The sequence below is a fragment of the Sus scrofa genome, chromosome 1 (assembly GCF_000003025.6).
Source record: "Sus scrofa isolate TJ Tabasco breed Duroc chromosome 1, Sscrofa11.1, whole genome shotgun sequence".
Taxonomy (NCBI): domain Eukaryota; kingdom Metazoa; phylum Chordata; class Mammalia; order Artiodactyla; family Suidae; genus Sus; species Sus scrofa.
The window spans coordinates 35,985,241-36,006,812 of NC_010443.5; the positions used below are offsets into that span (position 1 = coordinate 35,985,241).

Here is a 21,572-nt window from a genome sequence, read left to right on the forward strand (position 1 = left end):
AGGCTGAACCACACAGTGCTGACACAGATCGGAGACCTGTTTCAGGTAATCACAACCCTTCCCAGTTTTGTGAAGCACAACAGTCATCTCCAACCCTATGGTTTCTTCCACATTTCCTTTTCCAATCCCACACAGTATATTTAATTCTGTAAATATGTGCACTCTCATGCTTCTTGCAGAAAGACAAGTGAGGGCAACGGAACCAAGCTTAAAACAGTTGTTCCTGTGATGATAAATTCCTATGATTCCAAATGCCAGGCCCTAGGAACTGAGCACTCTCTAGATTTCCCGGACAAAACAACACTGTCCTTTGAAAGACGTTTCTCTCCTCTGATCTCTTATTTCTTTTGAAGGGATACCGCATCTTTGAATGTGCAGAGCTATTTGCTTCCGAAAACAACAGCTTGAGAACAATATTTTTATAGGGAAAAGATGTTGTTTCTCCAGATGTCATTGCTATGTTGTTACATCTTATAGCCTATTGATTATGTACAGAATTTCTTGTCTCTTAAAAATGCACAGGAGCATGTGTGATAACCATTCAAAAGCATCCCTTCTTTGAACTTGTAGCTCGTTGTTGTGAACTATGCTTGTATGAAGAGTATAGCAACTATCTGGAATGTTGTTTAGACTCAGCAATAACAGACACGTGGTCCATTTGTGGTCCTAATGGCTAGAGCACCTGTCCTGGGCTTCTGGTGGAGATAGCAGCATCACGAGTTTATGACAATCTCATGGGACCCTCTAGTGTACAGTGCTGACTGATACCGATTTCTGTTGTTTCTCTTGGACCTTTCGCTTCTTCTGCTGCTGTTTGTCTTTGTTTTCTCGTTGTTCTGGAGTTTCTCTGCTGGGCTCCAGACCTTTGCTATCAGGTATTGCATCCTTATTTTCTTCTTTGTTAAGTTTTTTTCTTTTCTTCTCCCTTCCTTTTTTTCCTGAAATGAAAGGATATACCTTTAAAAAAAATTCAATCATGTTCTATTTGGTTATTCTAAGTTTTTAAAAACTAGTTGAATTTCTCTTAGGTTGCATATCTTGCCCATAGATACCAAATACCTACTATTTAAATCATTCATTCAACTATTCTTTATTAAGGCTATGTTATTTTGAGGAATGTAAACATGAAACATGTACAGAATATAATGAACCAATTAATATATGATAGTTCTGAATTCTAGAGGGTTCTATTGCTAAAAGTTTGTTGTTATTTTACATGATAGCTATTTATAATATTTAATAGAAATTTTTGAATAGATTTCTTGCCATTTAAGAAACTTATTAATGTGCATATGTTATCTGACTCCTACATAAGGCATTAATTATATTCAAAATTTTCTAAGTAGCAGTTATATATTTGCAGTCTGATATATCTGCATGCTATGTACTAGAAGAGAATTGATCTGCATAACAAATATGGAAATAAAGGTTCATGAAGAATAGCAGGATAACTATGTTTCATTACAAATATTTATATGTTGAAATAAATTTCCATCACAAATTCTCTCCAAGCAGGATAGTGGCGACTATAACTTATCAATAACCCCATGGAATAAGCTACAAAGGTGGGGACTTTGTGTCTCTATCAATCAAATGAGTGGATATTTATTAAAATATACTGGATGCCATGGAGGATCTTGACTTTGAATGGGGTATGAAGCATAAATTTATACAGATTCACACTATGAGGCATTTTAACAAAGTAGACTTGATATGACTTTAAGTTTTGATACAGGAAAGCAAGAAGGACTGGAGCCAGGGTGAAGAAATGAATTTCATTCTATTTATTTTGGGGAACGATCAACAGTTTTAGAAGAAAAGAATAATTTGATCAAAGAGTCTGGCACCAAATTAGATGAATTGTTCTTTAAATTTCAAATTAGCACATTAACAAGGTATTTTATTATCATGTTAACATTTTCCATATACAATCTACAGTATAAAATAATTACAGAGAGCAAGGTTTTAGTAACATCTATGAATACACATATCCCAGTGAGAAATTATAGATTTAAATAAATATCACAGTTTTGAAAACTAGGAACCAACTATTCCCTGATGTAGAGCAAATTCTGATTGGGCATATCGCTATATACTGAGCCATATAAAATTTGAATTTAGTTTCTGTCTACAAAAAGTCACTTTGGACAAAAGTATTTTTTGGAGAAATTTGCATGAGAGAACCAAAATATTTTCACATCCTGAAATAGGCTGCAAATATTGAATTCAGTGGTTTGGCTTTCCTTTTCTTGAGCTCTGGTTGTGGAATTCTAGGAACCAATATTATTAATACTGCATATGTATATTCAGCCAACACAGTCTCCTTGGATTTTAGGCCACAACTAGCTTTGTCTGAGTCTATATTTACAACACTTGCCAGTTACTTTATGAAAACTTGCCTTGTTGGGTTCAACATTAACACACTCCAAATTTTTGACTCTGAAAGGACAGTTAACAAAAATGAGAATTCAGACCCATAGAGCAAATATCCATCAAATTGTTCTGTAGGTAGAGATGAACAAAAAATATTAGAGTTGACTATTATAGTCTAGGGCTGACTAGTTGTATACTGATTCACCAACTCCATTACTCTTTTCACTTAAAAGAATATAGCTGGATTGATAAGATCTCTACAGAAGAAATTCAGGGTGGTTTTGTTTTGTTTTGTTTTGTTTTGAAGTGCTAACATGAACTTAGTAACTAAATAGAGAAAACTCAAGAGTTAATTTACTTTCTTGAATATGTTCCATAATTTAATTTTTATAAATCTATACAAACTGAAAGAGATAAATGCTAGCTTTTGTGACATGTGCCTGATTTTCTGAAGGACATGGCTGCGAACATTAGATTATATAATATTTCCATTTTGCGGAGACTTTTGGAGGTGTTCAAGTTCAACTCTAAAAATATTGTCAGTGAAATCATTCCAAAGTACCATAAAAACTAGTGACCCCAAACAAAATGTTATTTTAATGGAAATCATCCAAAAGTTCAGTGTTTGACATTGTTCTCTTGATGATGGTCCAACATCTTACAGCTGTGATTCCAGCCATAATGTGTTGGACACATAAAAAGTATATTGTTTCTTTCTTAGTCATAGATTAATTTATATGTTTTCTAGCTGCATGTGACAACACATTCAACTTACAGTGTGTTTCTGCTTAACAAATTGATATGATTCTTTAATAGAGGCAGAAACATTTTTGGAAGTAGCTTGAAACCTAGTATTACAGTTTTATTATCCAAGGAATAACTGTTTAGTCTGGGCAGTGAGTGAACGGGGAGGCTCTACTAAAGTAACAGGAAACTAGCACGTTGTACATTGTTGTTGCCCAATAGGGGGCTGTTGCACAAAAGAAAAGTGGGATTATTATTTTTTACAGGCCATGTGTTAGTGGTTGGAAATGTTAACTACCCTTTTTGCATAAATAATATATTTTCCTCTTGTCCAAGAAATAGCAATGCAGAAGAGTGGCTATAGTCCATTAACAAAATCATGTGAAATTTGGCAAATTTTGTACAGCTTTCATTAAAGGGGATTTCTTTTTCTGTTCTGGTAACTTTCCGTTGATGTGGTCAATAGTTATTTTTATACTTTTTTGGTAATTTTGAAAACTAAGCATCCTAGTTGTCATGACATTACATATATGTTTGTGTTTTGTCATTCACTGATTATGTGTGTGCACACACACACACACATGCACCATAATTGGGTTGTAGAGTGTTCCGATGATTAAAAAAAATTCATCTTTTTTTGCTATTCCAGTTATGAGTGTGCTGTTTGGACAGAAACCATCAAAAAGAAATTGCTATTAGCAATCAAGTACAATCCAAGCCCTTTCATGTAAATGTAATGTTTAAGAACACTATCGTTCGAGTCAGAAAAACACAGGGTTCAAATTCTAGGTCTGCCAGCTGCTAGTTGTGTGACATTTGGCAAGTTGTTGATATCTCTTGGGATTAATTGTCTGATATTTAAAATGTGGATAAGCGTTACTACTTTCTAAACTTTTTAAGGATTGTGCAAGATGCTTGTAAAGCACTTAGCATAGTGCATGGCACACAGTGATCATGGGAGAAATGAAAGCTCATGTTATTAACTCATTGTACAAACATGAATTAAGCCTCTCTCCCATGCCAGAGAGTGTGCTAAAACCTGGGGGTATAAGTGAGATATGGAGACAGACACAATAAATATAGTCACACTCTAATACAAAAATAGAAGCATGCACAAGATCTGTTGGTGGCAGAGCAAGGAAAGCACTGAACTCTGCCAATGGAGATTGAAAAGACTTCCCAGATGGGGTGATGTTTGAGCTGAGCTTTAAAGAATGAGTGAGAGGTTGCCAGGCTGATGAGGGAAAAAGGGCAAGGCAGGCCGTGAACAATATGTCAATGGCATGAAGGCATGCAAGGACATGGTGAATCTGGGGAACTGAAGTAGACTTCCTTGGTTTGATCAGAGTCTATATATAGTATGTTACCCAGAGAAGCTGGAACGATTGACAGGACTTGATTGCTATTTCGGGAGTCTGTCCTGAGGACCAGTGGTCCTAAAGCCTGAAGAAAGGCAACTATCAGAATCTGAGAGCAAGGCAGAGATTGGATGTTTCTGTGACTAGTTTAGAAAAGGCCAATATATTGGATATTTAACATGTGGCCTTATTTTCTACTTCAGAGACACTTGTGTCAGTAATAAGAATCCATAAAGTGAGTATAGATGGTGACTGGTATTTATTTTTCAGACTTAACTTTCCAAAGAGTAGCTAAAATCTCTGTGCAGACCATAAAACCCCATATTATTTAAGATTTTGTTGCAAATCAATATCACATAATTGAGTAGGTGACTAGCATTCTGAGATTCTGAAGTTATTTTCTTTTAATACAATAGCATATAGTCATTTACCTAAGTGCCTCGTAGGGCCTTCTGCAGACCAGGTTACCAAACGTAGATGACTTTCAAAAATATAGATTCCTAGGCATCACACCTGGAAATTATGATTTAGTAATTCTTATGATAGGCCCAGGAACCTGCAGTTAATAAGTTCACCCCAGTGTATTATTATGTGCAGTTTCATTTAAGAACTATTCGGTGAAGATCAATAGAAGATACACATACTCCTAAAATTTTTATTTCATGTCACATGGTTTATCATTGAATTTCTTATATTTTTCCCAATGAAGAGCAAATATGTTTTTTTGACTTACTGTAGCTACTAATTTTTCAGGCAAGTTTTCTGATTAGGTACCTTTGGAATAGAAAACTTAGATGCAAAAAAAAAATTAGTTGCAGATTGTTTTTAAAAAATATGTTAAAATACAAATATGAACTGCAAAGAATAAATATATTAAAAAGAACAAAGAGAGAAGGAAATCATTCTGAATTATGTTCCCTAAATTATGTATTACATACTTAAGTTCCAAAAAAAAACCCACCAAAAATGCTCAATAACCCTTTTATTTATTTATTTATTTATTTATTTTTTAAACTAATGCCTTTATTTTTATTTATTCATTTATTTTTTGGTCTTTTTGCTATTTCTTGGGCCGCTCCTGCGGTATATGGAGGTTCCCAGGCTAGGGGTCCAATCAGAGCTGTAGCCACCAGCCTACGCCAGAGCCACAGCAATGCGGGATCCGAGCCGCGTCTGCAACCTACACCACAGCTCAGGGCAACGCCGGATCGTTAACCCACTGAGCAAGGGCAGGGATCGAACCTGCAACCTCATGGTCCTAGTTGGATTGTTAACCACTGCGCCACGACGGGAACTCCCTCAATAACCCTTTTAAATGCAACAATATTTATGAATAAAAGAGTTGTTCTTCTTAGAATCACAAATTGAATTTATTCATTGAGAATTATTCAAATTATGACTATTAGTTCACAGCTTTCTAGGTATTTAGAATTATCTGTGTATAGGTCTTTATAAAAGCTGCTTCTTGGTGAATTTCTTGCAAGATACCGCTAAGAGGAGCTATTGAGCTTTAAGTAGCTCCACTTCCAAGACCAAGTTTTCTCAAAAAGCTAAAAATATATCCCACACACTAAACTGAGGACTATCACTGAAAGAACAATTCAAACCAATTAAATAAATATTCCATTAAAAGTGCAAAATTTATTGCTAGGTTTTTTTTTCTCTTTATTGGGCATGGAAGGAAATTCAGTTGGAAAGTCAAAGTTTTATACCTTCAAAAAAGCATAAATGATTTGCAAATGGGATAATCTGATGATTTTCGGATCTAGCATTGGACCTGATTTTTATGTACAGAGGATGAAAATTCTAACTTTTCCCTTTTTGTTAAGATGTCATTGAGGAAATTTTGCAAAGGAGGGGAAGTTGCTACAGCATAACTACTTCAGCAAATATAATTTGTTGTGCAAATACATATTTAAAGGTTTTTGATTTGTGGGCTATGTAAACCCAGTTCAGTCTGACCCAGTGATGAAGAACACAGTTGAAAGGCAAGGCCAAATTCCTTAGCTATACTATTACGAAGTAGAATTGACTTGAGAAATACATTCAAATCGTTAATTGTTTGTTTTTGTTTTAATAAAAGAGAAATACATATTTCCTTGCTATTATTTTAAGCTAGAATTTATTTCAAATACAATGAAAATTGGCAGATACTTAATTTTTCCAAGTGGAAATAAAGCTATCTGATTTATCTACTCTCCACAGTTGACCCTTGAACAACACAGGTTTAAACTATGCAGATCCACTTATACACAGATATTTTTCAACAGTAAATACTGAACTACTACACAGTTTCTGGTTCAAATGTAGAGGAACCACGGGCATAGAGGGCGACTATAAATTATACTCAGATTAATGCTCCGAAGTTGTTCAAGGGTCAGCTGTAGTTTAACACATGAATTAGCACAATTATGTTTCTATTTAACTTCCAAGATGCTTCTGAGTAATTATTCACAGAAAAATAATTTGACGTATCATTACATCCTCTCTAAATGCTGTAATTTGGGAAATTACCTCGAGCCCATTTTTGCCAAGATATTAAGATCGAAATAACATGTGGCCACCAATCAAGAAGAGCTAATATAAGAGATGTTAATCTATTAGTGTCACATTCTTTTGGGGATTCTGAAACAAGAATGTCCCGTCTGTGAGACATCGAGTGTGAATTTTGAGAAGGTGAAAGCAGATAAACCCAAGCTTCTTCCCATGGCACCCAGGGGCCTCATCCTCTGAGACCTGGCCCCTCCTCACACAGTCATCCACTTTGAAGAACTCACACTCTTCTTTCTAGTCAACCCTGCACCTCACTCACCATGACCCACTGTGTTTACAGATCCCATATTTTTGATGCAATTCCTAGTACCTCTTGCTCTAACTCTGACATAAAGTGTTTGCTCACTTGTCATCCCTTCAGGGCAACATTCCTCCTCTTCTAGCCTTTTTCTAGGCTCCATTATTTAAGCTTCTCCTTTCTTAGCTCCTTACACTCCCAACCTTTTGCAGTAATCAAGGTGAAAATGACTTGGGCTGTCTGTTTTTAAAAACAGTAAGAGCAATGATAGATAACTCAAATTTAAGGAACACTTTTATGTGCCAGGCATACTTCTAAGAGCCAGCACTGTGTCTATAAGCTTTATGATAACCTCCACAGAACCACTGAGGAAAATAAGGGCTCTTCTGCCTCCACATTATATCTTTTTTTTTTTTTTTTGTCTGTTTAGGGCCACACCCACAGCATATGGTGGTTCCCAGGCTAGGGTCAAATCGATGCTATAGCCACTGGCCTCGCCAGAGCCACAGCAACTCAGGATCTGAGCCGCATCTGCAACCTACACCATAGCTCACTGCAATGCCAGATCCTTAATCCGCTTAGCGAGGCCAGGGATAAACCCGTGTCCTCATGGATGCTTGTCCAGTTTGTTAAGTGCTGAGCCAAAAGGGAGCGCCTTCACATTTTATCTTGATAGAGCACAATGTGACATGGCATCCCAGTATCCTTGTTTTATTTCACACTTTAACTACGAGTACAAAAAACAAAAACAGAAAAGGAAAGACAGTGTCCAGGTGTGGACTAACATATGAAAACACAGAGGTTTTGTAAAAAATTAGGGTTTATAATATACTTACTTGACCTTGAATTTTCAATTTCCTGAGCAGCAAGTTACTCATGAGACCCTAACAGCACTTTGGAGATGTTTTGTGTCAGCACCATCAAGTTACCTCATGCTCTGTGCTCTTCTGTTTTATTGCTACAAGTCTAGTTACTTTTCATTAGTTCCACTCCTCTCCCAATCATGTAGAGGTAGGATATAGTACACATATCATGTACTTATATATTTTATCATTTATGTCTAAGACGCTTTATTCGAACTTTAAAACTGTAATTATTACATTTTTCAAATTCTAATAAAATTATCAGAGAGTTTTCTATTTTGTTACATTGAATTTCAAAAAGAGAAAGAGTGAATTTAAATTTCAAAATCTCACTGATGTTTGAATGCAGTCCCCTTATAATTTCATCTCAAGGCAGAGATCATAAATACCAGTAATCACAACTTTTTAGAATCTCTATTTCCATGATATGCTTTAGCATAATGAACTTTCTTTTGCCAAATCAAATACTTTCCTTATGAATAGACTGTTGTCAATAGGGCTTTACGGATTTTTCCCTTTGTTGTTTAAATATTATATTATTCACTGAAGACTCAGGATCTGAAATTCTGAATTTTGGCTCTATGTCCTAACAGAACTTTCCACGGGTCTTTCACTCACGGTAACACCACTGCATCTCAGTGCTTTTGCTGCCCAGAATCCTACCCTGGACTTCCTACTCAAAAGGGACATTAGCTAGAGACCAGCTGTTAAAGATGTTGGATATTGCATAGTATTATGTCTTCATGTTGTAAGTCATCAGCATTAAAAGAATGGTTAAAAGTTCAAGGAGAAAAAAGTACTCAAAAAGGTTTTACTATTCACAATATTTACAATTATAAAAGTAAAGGGTATTTTATAACATTTTAAAAAATATAGCAGGACATTACAATATATATTACATGACTACATTTACTATTGTTTTATGTGGGCTTATTTCTTTTGAATCAACTATCTTTTTTAAAGTTCATTTCAAATTAGTAATTTCAGTGTTGTTTTTCATTCAGTGCAAAATTTCCTAACTTGACTTCAAAATTTTAACTAGCATTCTATCCAATATCAGGTTAGAAAACAAAATTCTTGGAAACGGAATCACATCCAATTTATGTGTCGAAAAAAAAATTTTTTTCTTTTTACGGCCACACTTGTGGCATATGGAAGTTCCTGGGCTAGTGGTGGAATTGGAGCTGCAGCTGCTGGCCTATACCACAGCCACAGCAACGATGGATCTGAGCCCTCATCAGCACAGACATTATGTTGAGTTCTTAACCCATAAGACACAAAGGGAACTCTGAAAATTTCTTCATCTAAGCACGTTTGCATAGTGTGTTGTGAACTAGATTTTGGGTCTTATACAATTTTATCTATTGGACAAGTGTGTAAACTTATTCTAATTTTCACCTGCTGTCAAAGAGTGTGTTGGTAAATTTCACTTTTTAAATCAGTTTTTTTATTACTTTTGCCATGAAATTTATGAATAGTTTGTGAAATGACTATTACTACACTCTCAAGAAAAAAAATGACTCTACATATAGTATTTTGATTGTTTTGTATACTGTTTATGAATTTACAAAGATATGTGTCTGTTACTTAACTTCAGAAATTTAGACAGTGATGAGGGTGGCTACCCTATTTCAAAAACAGTTGAAGCCTGTCTGGTAGTCTGGTTAAAATGTCCTCTCTGAAATTTTCAGATGAGACTAGTCTTCTCAAAGTATTACTATCTCATAAAGGAATTGATTTGATGTGTGGGAGTTCCCTGGTGGCTTAGTGACTTAGTGGTTAAGAATTGGGTGTTCCCTGCTGGTGCTCAGGTCACTACTGTGGTGTGGGTTTGATCCCTGGCCCAGGAATTTCCACATGCCACAGGTAGCCAAAACAAAAAACAAAAAACAAAAACAAAAACAAGACGATGTGTTTTTCTTTGTTGTAACACTCATTCTGTACCTTGTCTCCCTCTTCAATGTCTGTCCCCAGCTCATGCTCACGACTATCTTATATGCCAAGGTAGAGAATATGTATAAGTCTATGGAATGTTTATGGTGAATATTTTCTTCACATCATCTTTTAAAATTCTATTGCAGCAATTTAAATATTAAAAAAAAAACACAGTGAAATAGTCTCTCTGAAAATTCTTATTCTACTCATATTGCCAGACTTAAGGTATACAAAACAGTAGTACAGATAGGGTTTCCTACAAAATTGTTTTAAAGCAGACTAAATACATAACTGCCACGTGACCATCTATCTAGTGATCATCTTTTCCTTTAAGGAGTATGGAAAATTATTTCTTTAACATTTCATTGTAATTAATTTAAAAAGCATTTCACATTCTCTGTGATGTTTGCCTAATTTTGTATCAATTTAAATTTTAAATGTTACAACTTTACTATATCATCCATCAACAATAAGTTGACAGTACTGCCTAAAGAGTAGATTGCTTTGAATATCTGAGTCTTAAAAATGTTCTTTTCCTATGAATTTTCATTTTCTTGTTCTAAATCTTTCTAAGTTGACAGTCATGCTACCCTAGTCTCAACAACACATATTTAAGCAACATAATAAAGAACATTTAAATTTGTTGACTTGGAGTTCCCGTTGTGGAGCAGTGGAAACGAATCCAACTAGGAGCCATGAGGTTGTGGGTTTGATCTCTGTCCTCGCTCAGTGGGTTAAGGATCTGGTGTTGCCGTGAGCTGTGGTGTAGGTCGCAGACTCGGCTTGGATCCTGCATTTCTGTGGCTGTGGCTGTGGCCAGAAGCTGTAGCTCTGATTGGATCCCTAGCCTGGGAACCTCCATATGCCATTGGTGCAGCCCTGAAAGCAATAAATAAATAAATAAATAAATAAATAAATAATCATTGACAATTCATTTGCCCTGGAAAACCAGAAACCTCAATTATGTCAACATTTGATTCTGAAAATAAATAATTAATATTTTAAAACTTTTTCATCCTATGCCTCTTATGAGGGAAGAGTGACAGTGAATTTTCATGTAGAGCTTAAGAGAATAACATTTGAATTTTCTCCTTTTTTTTCAGTTAGGTGTGTAGGCTCACAGTTCAGTCTTTCACACTTGAAACACAAGTTCTGGAATCTGTGTATGGTAAATATCCACCAAGTGCTTTTTTTTCCCTTAAAGAGAATCACTAAGCCAAGAGCACTGTCTTTATCTTTGATGAAATATAGCTTTCCAATTAACAGGAAAGTCCTTCATTTCAAAATGCTTGAGCAGAATGCTACTTGAAAATTCATTCCAGCTGGTTAAATTGAAGAACTGAAAGAATTCCAAAGAAAGAATATTCTCTTGGCATTTATCATTTGATTTTCATTTGGATAAATTTCCATTTGCTCCAAGAACTTGTCTCAGAATTTTGTTCTGAGGCAAAAAAAGAAGTGTTGATAGGCATGTTTGCCTGTGCTGTACTTCCTCCCTTACCCAAATTGTCTACTTGGTTGTATTGACAGGAGGAGATGGCCTCATACTTGCTGACACATTTGCAGTGATTGATTATACAAGAAATGTTGGTATTATTCTAGCCTCTTTCATCATTTTATGCACCAGTTGACTCTGCTGTCTAATTCTCATTCTACCACATCCTACTCTTTCTTTCCTTTGAAGCTTTTTACTACTCTATGGGGGAAAAATGTAACTCTAATCTGGAATTACATCACAGGGCAAAAAACAACTACCAAGTCTCTAGCATCTGCTACTCCATATTTTTAGTTAATATGTCACACTCTTTTATTGCTATCATTTAATATTTTCAACTACTTATTGATTACTTATGTAAAGCTGATTTTTTAAGGCACCTTTGGTACCTTCTCAAATGTTTTCACTTAGCTTCAGTATTTTCTTTCTTCTCTTTTTGGTTACAGACTATCTCAAACTATTGATTTCTTAACTAGTTTGGAAAACATAGAAAACCCCACTTAGCCTCTTCTATATTAAAACTTGTAATATATTTTGTTCATTTATGTAAATAAGATAATAAGGGGGCATATTTCATCCATAGCAGATAATGTATACTGCTTTAAGTACTTTTTCTCTCTCTCGTACGAGTATCTGTTCTTAATTAGATATACTTCTCACATGCATTTCCATAACCAACAAGATAGCTCCTTGTAATTATTTCATCAACAGTGGGTACATATACTTGAATGGAATACAAATGATTTAATTTCTTTAAAAGTTTTTGGCAGGTGAGTGTTCACTAATCTAGAAATATAGAGCTAAAATTAAGCAAGATTAGTAATATTTTATCATATCTCACTTCACAGTTTTTCACTGGGTTTCCTTTTTCATTTTATTGATGCATTTTAGTGTCAGGGAGGAGAACTGGGAGGGTAGACACATGTGCAACAAATGTGCATGTTTGTATGTATATAAATTTATATGCACATATTTATAGGTCTTTTCCTACCACAGATGGTAAAGTTCTATTTTTCTGGTGGATTTAAAAATATCAATTCAAAGGCAGAAAGCCTGCTTTCCAATTTAATTTTCAATAAATCTGAAAGGAGACTTAGATTATTATAAAGAGTCCTTCAGAAACATAAACCTTTAAAACTAAGAGATTCTGTTAGATTTTATGACTTTGAACTTTTTCTTATCAAACATATTTTCCATATGTTAAATTAAATTTAACTTTTATTAAATTAACATGCACCCTTTCTTTTTTTTCTTTGCAAACTTTCCTTATGTTGTGGGGAAAACAGCATGGTGCTCTAATAAGCATTTGATTAAAGCAGAAGAATTTGAAGAATTACATACATTCTTTGGATACTCAACTTTCTATATGTGGACTTTCCCTCCTAACATGGACATTATCACTAGAAGCCCAATTTCCCTCTTCTTTCTTTGCTACTAATTAGTTCATTTCCTTCCACAGTTTTGAGTCCCTAAATGTATATTATATATATGATCTACTGAATTTTGATCTATATTTTTAGGCCCTTTTATAATATGTCATAATAATACAGATTATGTTTCTATTTTTTGTAAAAATAGGAAGAACACGTAGTGCTAACTGCAAATATAATGAACTTATTTTTGTAGAAACTCAACCTTAATTTTGATTACCTATAAAAATATCAAAAAAGAATAATAAAAAAAAGAATAATAAAAAAAAAAGAGAATAAAAACCACAAGACGGTTTGTGTCAGGTGGGGTGGATGATGCTAGGGTTTCCAGCAGTGGGTTCCTGATTCATTTGCATAATTTTATGCTCAGAGCACTGGAGGCGTTTGGGGCCTCCATACCTGGTATACAGGTTAAGCATTGCTACCGTTACTCCAAAAAATGTATTAGCTTTGCCTTTCTCTTTGGCATGACCCTGTACACAATAGCGACTCATTCAATATTTGTTGAAAAAGTTAAATGAAAAGATGAATAATGCTTTTTTTTTTCTTGATTTAATGCTTGCCATTCTATTTGGGGAAGAGTTGGCGAAGGACAGGCATAAAGCAAGATGCTTTTGGTGTTATTCTCACATATGCAAGCATGCTGTGATTATCCAGTATTTTGAACAACTTGTCTTAATGAATGCTGTTTATTATTATGGACTCCTCTGCCAGATAACCACTTCTAATATTGGTTTTAAGTGACTACAATCCACTCCAGAGAGCAACATCATGGTCACGGGGAAATAATTTTGACTTATGCTCTAGAAGATCATCTTTGGGACCAAACCCATGATGAATCACTAGAGAATTGCTAAGGCTGCTTCAAGAATTTGCAGCAGCATAGATGGAATAGAAATTCTCATACTAAGCGAAGTTAAGTCAGAAAGAGAAAGACAAATACCATATGATATCACTTATATCTTGAATCTAATCTATGGCACAAATGAACCTATCTACAGAAAAGAAATAAACTCATGGACATGGAGAACAGACCTGTGGTTGCCGAGGGGGAGGGAGAATGAGTGGGATGGACTGGGAGTTTGGGGTTAGTAGATGCAAACTATTGCATTTGGAGTGGATAAGCAATAAGATCCTGCTGTACAGCCCAGGGAACTATATCTAGTCACTTGTGATGGATCATGATGGAGGATAATGTGAGAAAAAGAATGTGTGTGTGTGTGTGTGTGTGTGTGTATGTATGTGTGTGTGTATGTATATATATATATGCATAACTGGGTCATTTTGCTGTACAGAAGAGATTGACAGAACATTGTAAATTTTTTTTAAAAATTCATATATTAAAAAAAAAGGAAGAGAACTTGGAAGCCCAGGTTGCAGCAGAGAGATTACAGAGGCTCCTACTCTCTTCTATTATGAGGAGGAACTTAAATTTTAGAAGAGTTTTAGGGATTTGAAGGCTCTAAAGTTTCACTGAGCCTGGGAATGTGGACCACCTTTCAGCCCCAAACTGGGCAGCAATAGTCTAACGACATTTTTCTGAGACCAGGGAATAAGAGGTGGTTAGGATGGGGACAGACAGGGGAGGCAGAGGAGGCAAGAAAGGGACTTGGATGATTGTGAAAAGTTGAAAGATGGCAAAATAACTTTTTCTTCCTTAAATCGTCTTCTATAGCAGGCTTAAATGATACTTTATTTGGTGGAATCAGGAATGTAGTCTTCTTTTGAAATAATGAAATATGACCCTGGCTCATCTTGGCCCAATCTTGGGGCTTTTGAAGTGGTAGTACACAGTCTCAGAAGCTTGATTTCCCCTTGAGTTTTGAATGACTGTGGCTTTTGTTGTAATCCATTGAATCTTGTGTTCAGTGGAATTCCACCAAAATGAAGGGCCATTGGGTAACATCATGGAACTTTCAATTTAAGAGGCTGTAGCAAGGGTGGCAAGTGGCACGTGTAATTCAATTAAGGAGAGAAAGTCCTAGGAAAGACTTGAACAAATGAGCTGAAAATGAAATTGTGACAGTTTCTGAAAGAATGAACCCTGCCTTACTCAATCTTCACGAAAATGTATATTTATTGTTTAATTGAATATTTAAGAATCAAATAAGATGGTATTAAAAATAAAAAGGCCCGGGGTTCCTGTTGTGGCGCAGCAGAAACAAATACAACTAGGAACCATGAGGTTTCGGGTTCGATCGCTGGCCTCGCTCAGCGGGTTAGGGATCTGGCCTTGCCTTGAGCTGTGCCATGAGCTAGGTCGCAGATGAGGCTTGGATCCTGCGTTGCTGTGGCTGTGGCATAGGCCAGCGGCTGCAGCTCTGATTAGACCCCTAGCCCAGAAACCTCCATATGCCGCGAGTGTGGCTCTAAAAAGACAAAAAAAAAAAAAAAAAAAAAAAAAAAAAAAAAGGCCCAACTGAATAGAAAACATATTTTAAGAGAATAAATAGTTTTTAATATCCCATGTTTTGGGTTTTTATTTTCTGAGCAAAGTGTACAATCCTCTGTGTGCCTGAAGACCATATGAAGGTAGAAAGGGGAATATGTGACCAATGACTGTATATAAACCCTTTCTTTGTTTCCAGGGAGTTTTTAGGAAAAGAGGTAGTGGTCAAGAAATGATTAAAAAATACTGGGGTGTAAAAATATATATATATATATATATATATACATATATATATATATTCCTTTTACAGCTACACCTGTGGCATATGGAAGTTCCCAGGCTAGGGGTCGAACTGGAGCTGTAGCTGTCAGCCTATGCCACAGTCATGTCACAGTCACAGCAATACCGGATCTGAGCTGCATCTGCAACTTATGGCAATCCTGGATCCTTGACCCAAGTGAGCAAGGCCAGAGATCGAACCCGCATCCTCATCGACAATGCACAGGGTCCTTAACCCACTGAACCTCAATAGGATGTCTGGGAGTAAATAGGATATTTAAGGAAGGCAGAAGTAAGATTGGCAGATTTGTTCCTCTGCCGTGCTGGGGGTGGAGGGGATGGGCAGAAGAATCCTTTCTTCTTCACTACACCTTGCCCACCCTTAATCAAGTACATTTTTGGGTCTTGCAAACTCCGTTGGTACTTTTTAGCTGCAGAGGCCTTGAGGAGTGAAGCACAAAAGGCTGTCTCCTGGGTACCCTTCTCTGAGTATGAATAGGTCTGGGTGTGGGTGTGTGAACTGTTCCAACAGTCCCAGTGATTTCTAAAAATTAGCAAATATTTCAGATGTCTTTAAATGTTTTAATAGATGATTTTCACTACTGCTTACAACAAATACTAAGCAGTTGTATTCTTTATGTATGTTGACATACTTAACATTTTTGATTCTTATATGTATTAATATATTAACATATTTTGCTGTGCTGGTTGTTAAATGTTTTGAAAATCACTCCTTGCTAGGTACATCCTTCAAGATACATTTCAAAGGCCGCTTTCTCCATGAAGTCTTCCCCAGTTATTCTCTAGCAGGTGAACAGGGATGCAGTTAAGTATAGCTTCTATGACCTTTGACTTTGAAGTTAGAAAGATCTGAATCTGATTCTTTGCCAAATCATTTAGTCACTGTCTATCTTTGGGGGATGTTACTTAAACTTTCAAGACCTCACTTAAAAAAATATGTGCTTAAAATACATGTGGCATTAAAATAAATTTCAAGCATCTGAAATGGGTATCAGAAAATGTGCATTTTAGACTTGGCTATACTACTTAGCAGCAATGTGACTTTAAGTGAAGTGCTTTCTGGGCTTCAGCTGCCTCATTTATAAACAAGAACAGATAATTTCTATTCTTCTCACTATTTGGATAGGTATGAGGAATAAGAGATATATAATTACTTAGAAAATTGAAAAATTATGAAATTATAGCCCTTAAAATAATGATCATGATGGTCTCTATGAAAATATAAGAGTTGAATAAATCATTTTTGAAATAGAACAGCCTTAATCTGACTAAAGTTAAACCTCAGGGGCAATTAATTTTGTAAAGACTTTTGGTGGAAGTCCTTAACCCACTCAGGTTCCTCTGCTTTATCAAAAATTTAAAAATCTTAGGAGTTCTCATTGAGGCTCAGCGGTTAGCGAACCTGACTGGCATCCATGAGGACAAAGGTTTGATCCCTGGCCTCGCTCAGTGGGTTAAGGATCTGGCGATGCTGTGAGCTGTGGTGTAGCTCACAGACATGGCTCGGATCCCACGTTGCTGTGGCCCTGGTGTAGGCTGGCGGCTGCAGCTCTGATTGGACCCCTAGCCTGGGAACCTCCATATGCTGCGGGTGTGGGCCTAAAGAAAAAAGAGAGAAAGACAAAAAACAAAACAAAAAAATCTTACCTTTTATCTCTCTCTCTTTTTATTTTATTTTATTTTTTGTCTTTTTAGGGCTGCACACATGGCATATGGAGGTTCCCAGGTTAGGGGTCAAGTTGGAGCTGTAGCTGCTGGCCAACACTACAGCCACAGCAACTCAGGATCCGAGCCGCATCTGAGACTTGCGCCGTGGCTCACGGCAACGCCGGACCCTGGACCCTTAACCCACTGAGCGTGGCCAAAGATCGAACCTGCATCCTCATGGATACTAGTCGGATTCATTTCCACTGAGCTACGACTGGAAATTCCTCTTAGCTATCTCTTAAACATGTCATTGTCTCTTCATTCCCATTTAGTTTGTCTCTTACCATCTCTAGAATGAATTTTTTGCAAAACGAGGGACATTGCATTTTTTTACTTCCAGGTGTCAGGTTACCTTCCTGCAGCTCAGAGGGCTGGTCCACTGTTCCTGTTGATCTCTCTCTCTTTTTTTTTTTTTAATCTCCCCAGTGCCTGTACTCCCAAAGTTGGGAGTCCATGGCTTAGGTGGCCCTTCAGAATCTAACTCCAATTTATTTTATAGTGTTATTTCTCTCCCTAATTTGCCTTTGCTTCAGTTACACCACATGTCTCATGATTACCCATTCACATCATGCTCTTTCTTGCTTTTGTGCCTCAGATGCTGCTCCTTAACAGAACACTTCTTTAGCTGGAAAATTCTACTTGTTCTTCAAGAGCCACTATCACAGAACTTCCTCTGTTTCCAGGACAACATACCCATCTGTCTATTTTGCCATTATTTGTTTACAACCAACTCTCCCATGAAATTATGAACTCTCAAGAGTCTCATACAAAGTGTGTGTCTTCCTTCTCATTTTCATTTCTTGCATCCAGCATGGTTCCTGGCATACAGTAGTTATTCCATATATATAATCAAATGAAAGGCTGAAGAGACAGTGTTCAACACCCACTCATGCAAAGCAAGATAATGGGTGACAGCATGAGGCTTAAACAACAAAAGAGTTTCACAACAATTCTATTCATAAAAACAAATTTCCTAGTAGGACATCAAGTTATTATAGACTTACTTTGCCTCTGCCACAATTATACTGTTTTGTCAGTTTCTTTACGTTCTTCTTAGTAAAGGAATCTTTGCTTTTGGTGATGGTGTGATCCAGTAAATAAAACTGTTCTATATGAGGCACAGCATCATTACATCATCCCAGCTGGGAGCAGTGAGGATACAAGGCTTACTCATGGTACCATCACATCCAGCTTCCAATTTCTAGGCTTCAGTTTGTCCTCTGATTAATATGCACAACATACACACGATGGGTTAGGGGTGCTGGATTTAGTTATATTTTCTACAGTTTGTTTATGAGAAGGATTAACTCTCCTTTTTAAGTCAGTGAAAGATAGTCAGAGGGGACACATAGAGTAATGAAAGAACTGGGCAGACTTCTGCGAATCTGTCAACAATTTCTTATGGAGGAAATCATCACTGAGAGTGTTCATTTCATAAAAGGAAGCAATGCCAGTTGGTGTTTGGTCCTTGGCTTGGTAACCATTTACCCAGAGTTCATTAAAGAGAGTATTATGTAAATTGGGAGTCCTTCAGATGTCTAAGATGCGTGACCTGTTTTGTTGGAACAGCCCTTTTGGAGGCAGAGTAATAATCTTGCAAAGATGTCCATGTCCTAATGCTGGAACCTACAAATACATTACTTTACATGGCAAACAGGAATTAAGGTTGCAGATGGAGTTAAGCTTGCTAGTCAGCTGACTTTGGGATGGATAGACTAGCTAGGGATTATCTAGGTGGGTCCTAGAGAATCCAAATATGATTTGCTTTATTATTAAGACAAATATAAGACAAATTATTCCTTTTAAGTTCTTGTTAGGACTAATATAATGTCATGAGTTCTTAAGAGAACTTAAAAGGAAGGAGCGGCAGAAGAGAAGGTCATAGAGATGCTATGTGAAAAGGACTCAACCTGCCGTTTGTGGCTTTGAAGATGGAGGAAGAGGCCATGAACAAAGAAATGTGGGCAGATCTACAAGCTGGGACAGGCAAGGGAGTAAATTCTCCCCTACAGCTTCCAGAAAGAAACGTAGCCCTCTGGGCACTCTGATTTTCACCTGATTAGGCCAGTGTTGGTCTTCTGACAATAGAACCGTAAGAAGATAACTTTGTATTGTTTAAGACAATACATTTTTAGTAATTTATGGCAGCAGTAGAAAACTAATATGAGCCCAAACTTTGGAATGGTTTTCAGAGACACCACTGATCCCATTGAGCCACAGCAGGAACTCCTTGTAATGGTTTTCTTATATTTTGGTTCACAAATATACACCTAAAACAGTTTTGAAGATCACCATCCAACTATCCAAATGCTCTAGGTAACCTGAATGGATCATTGTGGTTCTGAACAGCATCTAACTTGTCTATACAGGGTGTTGGGTCATAAAATTCTTTTCTGGCAACTTTATTCCTGGAATTTGGAGAAAACGAACTTACTGATGACCCAGTACAAAATAGCAGATCAAAAGCAGCCGGGTTAGACATACTAACTTTTGAAAAAGTTCATACCTCTAATATTTATGCAACTCCTACGAGAATCAAAGATTTGCCTTTCCTAAAAATGATCTGATTGATTATAAGACAAATTGTGAAACAAGATGCGTCCATCCTATCTAATTTTTAAATATATGGTGAATATATTTTCAATGTCAATTTATAAACAAGGATTCCTATTAAGCAGAAATTCATCTGGAGTATGTCATCTGCAAGATCAGCTTTAAGAAAAATGAAAGAATATGAAAACATGGAGATTCTTTAAGAATGAAACTATGCCTTCCTCTATGCTCCCACACCAATGTGGTTACAGAACTTTGGGGAATTTATTCCAGTGTTTTCTGTACTCAATGGTGTTCATTGCTTCAGTTCTCCCTATCAGAACCTCCTGAGGTCAGAAAGTTTTGCCCTTTTCAGTGACTTTTTTCAGCCAGTGAAGGCTTCTGAGCTAACCAGAAATCAAAATGGGATGCTGCATTTTGTCAGAATTGCATGTTTAGTCTGCTCTCCTAGAAATAATCAAGAAAAGTTATATGTGAAAAGACACAGATGTTCCTTCCTCAGCAATATTTTCATACTTTTGAAGTGTAATATGAAAAAATCTAGTTGAAATCTAGAACAATATGTATTTTGTATATTCACATATTTGATTTATAAAAGTTCACAAAACATAAATATCTTTTGGAAATTCCAAGATTATATATAAATATAATAATATTATTATACATATAATATGTAATACAAGGTAGTAAATGTATCATGTTGATTTTGACCGTAGCCCAGCATGTCTTTGAAAATTCATAGGAAACAGATATTCTATTATTTATTCTGACTTATAATTGAGTATATATTTATAGCATGGAGGATTTTTAAAAACTTTTTAGACTTCCAATAATTTTAGCAAAATCTTTGAAAGGGAATCTAAAAACTAAGTTGCCCTAAATTTAATGATATTACTTACATTTCATTACTATGATTATGTGAAAAAAAAATTAGGGCTCAAATTAAAGCAGCCTTCAGACATATATTCTGAGTTTAGTAACTAAGAAGCATGTTTGTTTATCTTAGAGAATCTCAAGGAGTTGTTTGTAACATTTAAAGTTGTTGTCCAGCCCCAATTCTACAAAATGTCTCTACTTGTCAGCTATAATATATAATCCTCTGTTTAAAAATCTGTAAGGTGAAACAATTAGTTAACATTTTAACATTTGAATTCAGGATAACTACAGACTCTCTCATAAGATGTACAGCCCTAGAAGAGCAGCTAAGTAAATAGCTATTTGCATTTTATGAACACCAGGTTCATTTCACACTTCATCTCTATTTCAGAAATGAGTCAAAGGACTGCATCCCACCACAGATTATGAGACTAATACTAGTGAAATAAAATTTATTATTCTAGTCTATCATTGAAAAACCCCAATAAGAAAAACAATACTTTAAGACCATGATTCTGGCTCTCTCCAACTCCCTTCCCTGGACAGCCATTAAATAATTGACTTTTGAGGAAAAACAAAAACATTTGTAAAATATTTGGCTCCTTGTGAGTCATTTCTCCCTCTGTCTTTCAACTCCCTTACTTCAGTTATAAAAAAAAAGAGAAAGTAGATGCAGATCTTTTCAATTTACATTTTTAAAGCTTCTTTTCAGTTCCTCATTCACCATTTTAGTTTTCACCCAGCTCTGATTACTCATG

The 21,572-nt window shown here is 36.0% G+C and overlaps 1 protein-coding gene across 1 annotated transcript in view; it reads right to left on the bottom strand.

Moving 5' to 3' along the window:
• RSPO3 (R-spondin-3) overlaps nt 745–21,572 on the bottom strand; it is an 80,448-nt gene continuing 59,620 nt past the window's right edge. Inside the window, 1 exon segment of the mRNA NM_001315656.1 lies at nt 745–938. Within this exon segment, the coding sequence (NP_001302585.1) occupies nt 745–938 (194 nt within the window).